Raw genomic sequence first — 12,416 nt, forward strand, 5'->3', positions numbered from 1 at the left:
TGGGAGCCAGCACGGGACGGCCCGAGGACCGTGACGGCGTTCTCTCCGCGCCGTGCAGCCGCCGCCTCCTGCAGCGACCGTTGAACGGCTTCCCAGAACCCTGGGCGGGGGCTCCGCACACCTCCTGGGCGCTGATTGGCTACCCGAGGCCCCGCCCCCTGGGCTCCGGCTCGGCCTCTTTCTCCTTTGACCTGGATTTCAAGTCATGCGCTGGGCTGTGGTTGGCCAAGCTTCCCTGAAGCCTGCGCTTGATTCAGCCAATGAGAAGAGAGCGTCGCGGGTGCTCTCGGGAAACGGGGCCGGCCTATATAAGCGAGCTGCGGGGCGTTCCCTCGCGCTGTGCTCGCTGAGAGGAGAGGCTTGCTTGGACTCCCTGAGACCACCTTGGCGGACGATGGCTGAGGGAGATAACCGCAGTACCAACCTGCTGGTGAGGCCCTGAGGCCTGGCCCCGAGGGACCGAGCGGGGCCGGCTTGCGGGCGGGCGTGGGCTCGCCGGGGGCAGTTGCCGCGGCCTCGCCTGTGTGCGCCGCCGCCTCGGGCCAGTTCCCCCTCGGCCGGGGGGTTGGAGGAGGCCGGCTTCTGGTTGGGGTGTGCTGATACCCTGCGGCACCTGGTCAGGGTGCGCGGCGGGGCGAGGAGGGCGCGTGACTCTTGGCAGCGAGTTGGGGGTGAGGAGGAAGTGCAGGGGGAAGGGGGCTGCAGGTCGCTTTCCGGGCCCTGGCCCCGACCGGATCCGGCTCCCCACCCTCCCCTCTTTGATCTTAGCCCGGTTGTGCCCTCGTTCTTTTCTCCGGCCCCCCTAAACTTGGACAAGGGTTGGAGGGTCAGAGGGCCAGAGTCGAGGATTTGTGCAGCAGCTGGTACAACCTAACGACGCCAAGGGAGGCTGCGAGCTCGCCGCGGGGTCCAGGGAGTGGGGTCTAGGTGGAGGGACCGTGGGAGGCCCGGGAGGTCGCCCACTGGGGGGCGGGGACTGCCTTGGGGCTTCCAAGAGGTTTTTAACTGCACCGTGCAGGTAAAAACAGAGGGGTTTCCAAGATCCCGGATGCTGACTTTGAAGGGCAGCGTTGTGCACGGTTTTTGCTTTGCACTGTTGTTGTTGCTGTTGTTGTTAAGCTGTGCACGGCCTGCCTTCTTCAACACTGACTCACCCACTCGTGCAGTTCGTGCAGTGAGCGCCCGGCGGGCTGCCTCAGGTGGGCCTGGAGGTCCCCTGCACACGACTGCCCATGTCCACGCGGAGCTTTGCGTGTCTGCTTCTAGTATTTTCTCCCGTTTCCAGCATGAGCTCGGGGGCCTTTGTGACCCTGGCTCGTCCAGGAGGCCGTGTGCAAGGGAGGTTTCCAGTCTACCCAGGATGCCTCCCAAGTGAAGTGAAACGCTGAAAAGCCGCACGTAGAATTTGGAGAGTTGTTTTCCATAGTAATGCAATGAGTCCCAGCGTCTAAGTGGTTCTCTCCGCCACAGGGCTATTTGAGAAAGTGAAACAGGCCTTCCTGGGTTAGGATTAAGGGTTTAAATCGATGAAATGACCAGAACAACAGATCAATCCCAACCACCTGACATGAACAGACGAAATGTGATCTGATTTTAACAACACTCTGAGTGCTGCCTACTGACTCTGGGTGCCAGGCTTTGGGAAAGTTAGTTAACCATTTGGGGCCTGCTTTCCTTTACTGCCAAATTAATCTAATTATCCCTAAGCTGCCAAAATCTGTAAGGGTTATGTCCCATCACGTAGGTGAAGCGTAGCCCAATGCTTGGACTCTTTAAAGGATTGGCTTCCCCTACAGGCCCCACTGGCTTCCATCTTTGGTGCCACAATTTGAGAGTTCTTCAGAATGATTTAAGATGCTGATGGAGATAAGCGGTGTCGTCCCGGCGCAGTTTCTCCTTTGATCCTGACTTCTGCTTTGATCCTGCACAGGCTGCGGAGACTGCCAGCCTGGAGGAGCAGCTGCAGGGATGGGGAGAAGTGACGCTGCTCGTGGATAAAGTGCTCCGCTGGGAGAGGGCGTGGTTCCCCCCTGCCGTCGTGGGCGTGGTCTCCCTGGTGTTCCTGTAAGTGACCTGCGGGAACGCTGCTGTAGAACAATCCAGAGAGAATCCCATTTCTTACCAGCAGTGCTTGTAGTACTTACCTAAGCTTGGTAACGGTGACACTTGGGCCTTTTGGCTCAAGACCATTCCAGGCTTCAGAAGTCCCAAGGGTCTCCAGAAAGAGATCTGTGTACTGACATGTACCAGCCACTGCAGCTGGGGTGTCGTCATGTTCCGAAGCCTCTGGAAACCCTTGTAGAAAACTAGGGAGAAAACAGAAAACAGCATCTTTGAGACCCCTGGACTGAGTGGCCAGTGAGAGCAGGCATCTCCAGCGGGGAGTAAGCACAGGCGTTGGCTCACCTTCCTGAATTTTCTGTTTTAAACAGAATCATCTACTATCTGGATCCATCCGTTCTGTCCGGTGTTTCCTGTTTCGTCATGTTTCTGTGCTTGGCTGACTACCTGGTTCCCATCCTAGCACCTAGGATTTTTGGCTCCAATAAATGGTAGGTGACGTGGGATTTGGCAGTTGGATTTCTGAGAAGGTGCCAGGCCTGGTGGCTGCAGACTGCTCTGATGAGCGCAGACCTGTGTCTGACCCTGGGCCGGCCAGGGCGTGGGTTGCCTGCTTTTGTAGAAAGGGGCCAGGCTGGTGTGGCTTGTTCTGATGGAAATCAGAGTTTGCAGGTAGTGGGTTTTTTTTTTTCCCCTCTTACTGTCACCCATGCAATTTAAGCTTATATTTATTGTAGGAAGGGTTTTTAAAGGTAAAGTTGCAATGAGAATTAAGGAAATGTCAATGAGTTTTCTATAAAAGCTGGATGTTTACATTTCTACTGATACTTGAGATGATACAGTATTTCACAAACTACTTTCAAATAAATATACTAACAAGTAAGTGGTAGATTTTAGTTCAAGTTCATTTAGTGAGGATAGGTGTCTGTTGTGGGAACGCTGTTGTCAATGCTATGAAACGCTTGAACATCTGAGAGTCTAGTAGCCAAAAGAAGGTTCCTCCACTAAATTGTCTTTGTGACGTGGGGAACTAATACAACAAATTGCCCAAAACATGTAAGTTAGAACTTAAACTGTTAGTCTGTTTTCTGTTGATTATGGGCCCTTCCCACAGTTCTCTGCATAGCTCAGTTGCTGCATTTGCCTAAACTAACTTGATAATGTTAGAAAGAATCGCCTAGAGATTTCTGAATCCTGGACCAAAATCAAAAGGCCCGCTGATGGATTTGGGTGAAGGTTTTTGTGAAGCTGCCACGCAAGGATAAAAGATTATGTTTCCAAATGTTTACCACCCTTGGGTAAACAATGACAGTGGTAACAACAATAGCAGAAATACAAATACTGAATGCTCATCTGTATGCTAAACATTTTAAGCCTGCCACTTTACCTTACCCAAGTGTTAACTCTATAGATTCCATGGAAACGAGGGGAAAAATACACAGACGGTGTCTGAGGCTGTGGTGCTGAGCTGTGGCGGCAGCACCACCTAGTTCACCAGTGTGGGCCCAGAGCTCGGTGCAGGCCCAGCTGTGCACTGTACACAGTGGGCTGTTGGAGTTCAGCGGCACCTTTGTCCAGTTCCTTCAAGTTCGAGTTCCCAACATGAACTCATGGGACTAAGAAGTCTTCCACCTTCCTCTGGATTATTCAGTTTCTCACCTTTGATCCAGACAACAGGCCACACTGGATCCTGCAGAGGATTCTGCGCCCCCCACCACCCAGCTCCCTAGCTGCTGTCGGCCCTGGGTGTCATTTTGGTGTGATTAGTAGTTTATGCTTCAGCATCTTGGCTACTGGGCTATAAGGCTCCTCATCCCTGTTAAAAGTTTTTCAGTACATATTCACATATTTGGGGAAAGTTTGAGCAGATCATAGAATAATTAAGCATGGCTTAATGTGGGAAACCTGGAAGAAAGCTCCTGGCTCCTGGCTTGGACTGGCCTAGGTCCAGCCATTGCAGCCATTTGGGGAATGGACCAGTGGAGTTCTTTCTTTGTTTCTCCTCTCTTTCAAATAAAAATAGAAAGAAAGAAATCACGGATGTAAGGAGAGTTAACTTATGGCTAATGAAGCACATTTGTTTAACGATGTTTCTCTGTGTCACGGACCCTTTGAGTTACTCTTCATTTGCTGTGATGGGTTAAATGCTTTTGGGGTTTTTTGGGGGAGGTGAGGGAGGTAAGTTTGTGACCATGCAGTGTTACAAATACACCAAGGGGATTCAACCACTGACCTTGACTTCATTAACCAAATAACATTTTAATCTTACTCTTAGAAAAAAAGGTTTTGGAAATAAGCACTGGTGGTTTCATGGTAATCAGTATGTAACTCAGTTATTGATAGAGCGGATTGTATTTTTTTATGGAGACGAAAGAACCCTGTGTTGCATAGATGCCGTCTGGCCTTGACCTTGGTAACAAGAAAGGGTCTGCTTGTTGATGGCAAGTTGAGGCTCAGCAGAAAGCCTGCTGCGTGCTCACCACAGTGTGCCCGGAGGAGGAGGACGGGAGCACATGCCCCGCGTGGACAAAGGCCAACAGAGCCCCCCAGAATAATGTTACAAAAGGCTTCCTGGATCTTTTTGAATTTTTACTATGGTATGATTTGTTGATTGTGTTTTCCTCTCCTGGGAGGAAATACATGTGTAAGACTCTGAGCTGCTCATTGGTGTCATGGGAGGAGCCCAGCTGGGGCCTCGGGCTTTGCATGCTGGTAGTTGGTGTCTTTGTGAGGAGTGCTGGAGCGCAGCTGCTGGCTGGAAGCTGGCGGGATAGGCTGTAACACAGGATTCCTTAGAAACTGAAAATTGGAAGAGATAAGTGGATTTAAGTTTGGGCCTGTCCACAGGACTGACAGTCTTGTTCTGCTGTTGGCCAGTAAGTCTGCATGGCTTAGAGCTTCAGAGTACTATTGTTTTGTTTTATTATATTTAATTTTTATCAGTTTTGATGATGTTTCCATAGTTAAGGATGCATGCTCATGTGAAGCACTGATTAGGGTGGAGGAATGGAGTAAAGTGGGTAAGACAACTGTTTTCAGTCTTGTTTTGTTCATGTGTCTGTCTGGGAAAAATGGGGAGAGGAACGCTCCCACTACTCCAGCCACATCACTGCCCTGGGATGGGGGACATCCACCAATGTCCCAAGGTCCCAGTGTGGACCATATTGAGGGCACTGCTAAAGTGGTTTTCCTAGTTCTGAAATGTTGCTCCATTGGCTCACATAATCAACCTTGGATTCTTGCTGTGAAAGCTTGGCTGGAAAGCTATCCAGTTTGTTCTGCACTCCATGGTAATAGGTGTCCTCCACAGTGAACTGGGTGTCATGTCCAAGCTCATCTGAGCATGCTGTCCACTGCACAGGCTTCAACAACTGAGGAGACCCAGTCCTGTCAGACCACGGATTCTATAATTTTCCCCATAGATGGAGATGTTTATATATATATATATATTTTTTTTTATTGGAAAGGCAGATATACAGAGAGGAGGAGAGACAGAGGAAGATCTTCCATCTGCTGGTTTACTCCTCAAGTGGCTGCAATGGCTGGAGCTGAGCCAGTCCGAAGCCAGAAGCCAGGAGCTTCTTCCTGGTCTCCCACTTGGGTGCAGAATCCCAAGGCTTTGGGCTGTTTTCTACTGCTTTCCCAGGCCACAAGCAGGGAGCTGGATGGGAAGTAGAACTGCTGGGATTAGAACCGGCGCCCATATGGGATCCTGGTACATGCAAGGCGAGGACTTAGCCACTAGGCTACCATGCTGGGCTCATAGATGGAGTTTTGAGTCCAGTGGTCCAGACTGCACTCCACATACAGTTAACACAAATTTGGCAATAACCAGACGTAGTATGCCCGCCAGCTGTTAGCTGCCTTTCTCCCAGCAGGTTATCACTTGCCTAGGTACAGTCAGCCTAGACAGCTGCCCGCAGCGGGGGTCAGGGTGGAAAGATGTGCACGTGCCCGCCCACTTCTCGGTGCACACTGTGCCTGAGCGGTGTCTTAACGGGACGGTAACTTTTCAACAGAATAAGATAGTAGTGAATTTTATTTTGACTGTCTTTGGCAACAGCTCTTTAGATTTCAGGGCTGCTGCACAGATGTGCTCAGGTCAGGGCCGCTGTTTCCCCAGGACCACCGAGCAACAGCAGAGATTCCACGAGATCTGCAGCAACGCAGTGAAGACACGACGCCGCGCCGTGGGCTGGTGGAGGCGCCTCTTCACGCTCAAGGAGGAGAAACCCAAAATGGTACTTTGATTTCTGAAGACTGAATCCATTTTGGCTTCATTATAATCTAATGACAGCCTTTCTGTTTTAGTATTTAGTTTGCTCCCTGTAATTATCCATTGATTCAGTTTGTAAGTATATGCATAAATATTTGTCTCAGATTGAATCATTAATGTTGCAAGTTATATTTTGCATTTAACTTTGATTTTTGTACAGCAAAACTTTTTTTTTTCTCCTCAGAGCCCCATAGTTAGATAGCATCTGTTCTCTTATTTTGTCTCAACTTCTTATGAAGTTATTATGGAAATTAATTAACTGAGAAAGTGGTATAGCTTGTTGTATTTAACCTGTATAGGATCATAGGAAAAAGTATCTCGAAATCCTATGAATTGGGTCTAACGGAATTTTCTATGGATTTTACAGTATAGATTCTTAAATGTAAATGTTTTTAAAGAGAAGTGGTAAAAAGCTTAGTTAATTCTCCACTGAAACAAAGCATTCGTGAGATTGAGAACTAAGCACGCAGACCCTCCCGATGCACAGGGTGACGTGCTGATGTCGATGCACAGATGGAGTGGTGACTGACTCCCATCCCCCAGCCGAAGGCGTGCTCATGCATTCTTGTTGTTTCTCTGTTAGTACTTCATGACCATGATCGTTTCTCTTGCTGCCGTGGCTTGGGTGGGACAGCAAGTCCACAACCTGCTTCTCACCTACCTGATAGGTAAGTCTTGAAGGGAGAATGACAGGCCCCTCCTGTGTCTTACCGTATCTTAGTGTCCCTGACAAGCTGAAGGCATGGGGTCTGAAGCCCTGGGGGTACAGGATGACCAGGACCCAGGTCTGTGGGAAGACCCCATAGTAAGCAAGGTGGAAAGGAACGTGCCAGATGTAAAGGCCTGAGGTGGGGTGGGTTCAGTAGCAGAGGTTTCTGGACATGGATCTCAATGAAAGTCATAGATTTCATCCTGCCTTCTCCCAATAGAATGTCCAGTAATTTGGGAGGCTACATTACTTAAAATCCAGTAGTACCCTAAAGGAAGCTAATGCTGACTGCTTGATTTTGTTTGAAGTGACTTTCTTACTGTTGCTTCCTGGACTGAACCAACATGGGATCATTTCGAAGTACATTGGAATGGCCAAGAGGGAGATAAACAAGCTTCTCAAACAAAAGGAAAAGAAAAACGAATAGTGCACCTGCTTTGTTCCCGTGATGAATGGAGTATGCATTGTCCCCAGAAACCACTTCTCCTTTGCTCTCTGGATGCTAAAATGTTACTGAAGTCGATGTTTGCTCTCCTTCACTCTGCCCTTAGTTAGTGAGAATTCAGACATGCCAAGTCGGGCCGTGCGTGCAGTGTCTGCTTGTCAGCTGGGGCTGGGTGCATCCTCGGCAGCTGGCCTTACACACACTGCACTTTAGTGAATGTGATTTGCTTTGATTTTTTCTCAACCAGCCTTCATTTTCACTTTTAGACAGCCTCCTCGAAAACAAGTGAGTGACGAACCTTACCCTTTAGTGCAGTGTGCAGTAATGTTGCCGACTGTTGGAGTTGATTTCTGCTTTAGCTCACACAGGTTAGTCTGCTGTTAACCTGCTTAAAGCAGGTCCGACTCGTGACGACAGAGACCAAGTTTACCACTTCTGATGAAAAGACCAATTAAGAGTCATTCCTCATTGTTGCTTTGCCCTAGGAAGGGATTCCCAGGAAATAAAGTGAAAATTCCACGTTTCGTAGGTGCAGGTTTCTCCTGTGTGCAAAACCTAGCAGTCTAGGGCAGCACTGACCTTTCCTCGCAGTTGGGAGCGGGGCAGGCTGACACTTGTCCCCTTGCACTTGGACTTTAAGCCAGAAGACCTCCCAAATGATGAGATTCAGGATGTGTGGCATACTTGCAATTCCAGTTTGTAGCTGACTTGTCAAGTACACAGCAGGTTAAGACTCCCGTGTCTATCTGACCATGAACTCCAAGATCAGCCCGAGATCTTTCTGTTATCTTTCTATGTTATTTTGGCCTACTAATTTCTGAGGCGAGAGTCTCTAAGCAGAAGCCTCAAAATTCTCATGCTAACCTGGCCCTAGGCTGGTCCCCATAGGTCTGGCATAGGTGGACCCTGCTTGTGTCAAAACTTTTTTTCCTAGATATTAGAAAAGGCAAGGGCTGTTGGTGAGGACAGGCTTTGAGCAGTGACAATTGGCCTCTAGTCTACACAGGTAGTGGAATAACTTTTAAAGTCTCCTCTAATCATTCTGTTCTTCTTGGTAGCTAGAAGTTTATAGTTGATATCTGTAGGAATAAACCTCTAAGGGCCAAAAAATGTGAACTATTTGGGAACAAGTCTTGAACTGATTAACTAGCTGTAATATAGTGTTGTGAATTTATTGCACTGATGCTGTAAAAGCTGCACTTCGTGGTCCATCTGTCCTGATCTAGGTGTCGTTTCAGTACTGCTGTGAACAGTGGCTCCCGTCATGACACGTGGTTTTTAATGTTTCATATGAGAACTACCTGAGTTTTCTGTGTTTTCTCCATGTAAATAAACCTGTCTTCCTATGCAGATTTTTTGTGTGAATATGCGTTCTACCAGTTAACTACTTTTGCAGTTTTAATCCTGTATTATTTCTTCTAGTTTGTTTTGTGTAAAAAGGAAAAAAAAAAGGCTGGAATCTCTCCTTGTGTGTCCTCTCATTGTAACTTCGGCGACATGTTTACAGGGCGTGATCTGGCAATCTGGGTAAGGAGCTCTTCTCTGCGACCCTGACGCCTCCAAGGTGCTCTCAAAACAACAGACACAAAGGTTTCAGTTTGTTCAGCAAACATCCAGGCACCCTGACAGATGGCAAAGGAAATACCTAAGTAAGGGGAGGCCAGAGACTGTGCCAGGAGCAGGCTGGACGAGCAGGAGAGGACCTGGGCATGTGCCATAGACAGCTGCTTGGGTACCTCCAAACCCCAGGGCCTGCCGGATGGGCTTGGTCAGGAGCCACTGGGTGACTAGGCTGCACTGTGAATGCTTGAACATGAGGACTCAGAATGAGTTGCTGTCTTGTCTGGTGGGTCAGCTGAGAGCAAATTCCACAGCAAATTAAATGCTAAGCCCTTCTGCCTGCCAGTGACAGGTTTCAACCAAGTTCACTGCAAGTGTGTGTCCCCCCATCCTGGTGAGGCTAGACCAGGCTCCCCTGCTGGTGTGTGTCCCCCGACCCTGGTGAGGCTAGACTAGGCTCTCCTGGCCGGCTCCCTGAGCCAGCTCCACCTTTCCATCACTCACCTGCTGCAGCCATAGCGTGCAGCGGAGGAGTGGTACCCACAAGGGAGAGTTCTCTGGAGGTGACTTGATGCCCGTAGTTCACTTTTCATAGGTTATCATTTGTTTTAACTTTGACAGTGATTGATCCTGTCTTAAAAACCATCAGAGGCTCACTGGTTCACAACAAAAATCGGACACCTGGGGCTGGTGTTTGACACAGTGGTTTAGGTTCTGTCTGGGACACCTGCACTGCACACCACTGGATTTACCCAGAGTCCTGGGTCCACTTCTGATTCTACTTGCTACTAACCTGAGAGGTAGCCGGTGATAGCTAACCCAGCTGGGTCCCTGCCACCCACTCGAGAAACTTGGATTGAATTCCCACCTGTCCAGGCCTTAACCAGTGGGCCAGATGCTAAATACTGCCTAAATGGGAGTGAACCAGAGAATCGCAGTTCTCTGCCTTTCAAATCAAAGTTTACAAACAGCTGTTACATCCATGCTTAAAAGGTCCAGCCTTGTGAGCCAAAACATAACCTGTTGTCCTGCTTTGTCTTCAGAAGGCCACCCTGTGGCCCAACCAGCCAAGTTCTTGGGCCCTGACTACCCATGTGGAGCTTTGGGCCCACAGCTCCGGCCAGGCCACAGTCCTAGCTGTGAGGCCGATGGAGGAGTGAGCCAGCAGATGGAAGATCTTCCTGTAATTCTGCTTGTTAAATATTTAAAAGTTACACTGTTTGGGGTGGTCAGTGTGTAGGAAAATCTAGCTGGGCTGAGGGGAACAGCAGGAGGGTGGAATGTGGGAGGGCTGGAGGGGCACTAAGGGTGGTTCTGGAGTGGTGCACTCTGGGAATGCAAGCCACAGGGGAGGGATGTGGGATGAGGGCAGGTGGGCATACTGGGAGGATCTGGTGAGGGATTCAGAAGCTCTGGGGGCACAACTTGCCTGGGGTTTTCACACATTCAGCCTGCAAGGAGGAAGATGCGGGTGGGTAGACAGGAAGGGCAGAGGCGGTGAGGTAAGGAAGTTACGAAAATGCCCCAGTTAGGCAACTAACCCAGAGGACAACAGTTCCAAATAGGTCCGGCCAGGATTCACTTCTCCAGGGGAGAGACCCCTGGACCCTCTATGTAACTACAGCTCCACACTTTCTCCACTGCCCAAACAGGGCATCTTTATGGCAGCCATGCCAACCCTTGGCCACTGTTACTGGCCTCTGAGTTAGCTTTACAAGGCATTACTGCCATGATCAGGCTCAGATTAAACCTGGGGGTGTTCACAGGGGACAGATGGGTTCTTATCTGGATGCAGGAGAGGTAAGAGTCACTGGCTCAGAATCCCAAGGGATTATTTCAAATCTTCCCAAGCTGTGTTATTTCAGAAACAGGTGTATGTGGGAGTGATCTGGAACCCCAATGAGTAAGTTCCTAGAAAAACCACAGGGGTTGGCATTGTGTAGAACGTAAGGCACTGTGTGCAATGCCAACATTGCAAATAGGCGCCGGTTCAAGTCCTGGCTGCTCCCTGCTAGCTAATAGCTCAGAGAAGCAGTGGACAATGGGTTGGTCCTGGGGCCCCTGCCACCCACGTGGGAAACCTGGCTGTAGTGGCCATGTGGGGGAGTAATCCAACTGCTGGAAGATTTTTTCCCCCGGTTTATGTGTCTGCCTTTCAAGTAATAATAACAACAACATAGCCCATGTTCAGACCTATGTGTAGGGCCTGGTGCGATGGCGTGGCCTAGCGGCTGAAGTCCTTGCCTTGAACGCACCAGGATCCCATATGGGCGCCGGTTCTAATCCCGGCAGCTCCACTTCCCATCCAGCTCCCTGCTTGTGGCCTGGGAAAGCAGTGGAGGACGGCCCAAAGTCTTGGGACCCTGCACCCACGTGGGAGACCTGGAAGAGGCTCCTGGTTCGGATCGGCTCAGCTCCAGCTGTTGTAGCCACATGGGGAATGATTCATCGGACTTAAGATCTTCCTCTTTGCCTCTCCTCCTCTCTGTATATCTCACCTTATAATAGAAATAAATATTTTTTTAAAAGACCTATGTGTATAAGCAGTTGTCACTTTTCTATAAAGTAGCAAATATGGGCCCAGCATGGTAGACTAGTGGCTAAAGTCCTTGCCTTGCATCTGCTGGGATCCCATATGGGCGCCAGTTCGTATCCTGGCTGTTCCACTTCCCATCCAGCTCCCTGCCTGTGGCCTGGGGAAGCAGTCGAGGACGGCCCAAAGTCTTGGGACCCTGCACCTGCATGGGAGACCTGGAAAGGGCTCCGGGCTCCTGGATTCAGATCAGTTCAGCTCCGGCCGTTGTGGCCACAGGGGAGTAAATCAGCAGATGGAAGATCTTTCTCTCTGTAAATCTGCCTTTCCGATAAAAATAAATCTTTTTTTAAAAAAAATAGCAAATAGGGCCCGGCGGCGTGGCCTAGCGGCTGAAGTCCTCGCCTTGCACGACCCCGGGATCCCATATGGGCGCCGGTTCTAATCCCGGCAGCTCCACTTCCCATCCAGCTCCCTGCTTGTGGCCTGGGAAAGCGGTCGAGGACGGCCCAAAGCCTTGGGACCCTGCACCCGCGTGGGAGACCCGGAAGAGGTTCCTGGTTCCCGGCTTCGGATCGGCGCGCATCGGCCTGTTGCGGCTCACTTGGGGAGTGAATCATCGGACGGAAGATCTTCCTCTCTGTCTCTCCTCCTCTCTGTATATCTGACTTTGTAATAAATAAATAAATCTTAAAAAAAAATCTTTTAAAAAAATATACCCAGCACCTGTCGTCAGCACGCCTCTAGTTGCTGCAGACCACCGAACTTCCGATTGACGCCCACGTGGCTACCCTCCCATGGCGTCACCCGGAAGAGCTCCATTTCATCGGCT

General features: G+C 49.9%; 1 protein-coding gene across 1 annotated transcript; it reads left to right on the top strand.

Moving 5' to 3' along the window:
- Positions 1-281: 281 nt before the first annotated feature.
- ARL6IP1 (ADP ribosylation factor like GTPase 6 interacting protein 1) lies at positions 282-7,684 on the top strand. The gene is made up of 6 exons (XM_004586790.3): positions 282-430; positions 1,931-2,064; positions 2,433-2,552; positions 6,185-6,302; positions 6,921-7,005; positions 7,355-7,684. Exons 1-6 carry the CDS (start codon positions 395-397, stop codon positions 7,471-7,473), a joined length of 612 nt encoding a protein of 203 aa, XP_004586847.2. The 5' UTR covers positions 282-394; the 3' UTR covers positions 7,474-7,684.
- Positions 7,685-12,416: the final 4,732 nt, after the last annotated feature.

The sequence above is a fragment of the Ochotona princeps genome, chromosome 24 (assembly GCF_030435755.1).
Source record: "Ochotona princeps isolate mOchPri1 chromosome 24, mOchPri1.hap1, whole genome shotgun sequence".
Classification (NCBI taxonomy): Eukaryota; Metazoa; Chordata; class Mammalia; order Lagomorpha; family Ochotonidae; genus Ochotona; species Ochotona princeps.

Coding starts and splice junctions, on each gene's coding strand:
- ARL6IP1 (XM_004586790.3), top strand. CDS start 395: ATGGCTGAGGGAGATAACCGCAGTACCAACCTGCTG. Junction 431..1,930: donor ACCGCAGTACCAACCTGCTG/GTGAGGCCCTGA, acceptor GATCCTGCACAG/GCTGCGGAGACTGCCAGCCT. Junction 2,065..2,432: donor GTGGTCTCCCTGGTGTTCCT/GTAAGTGACCTG, acceptor TGTTTTAAACAG/AATCATCTACTATCTGGATC.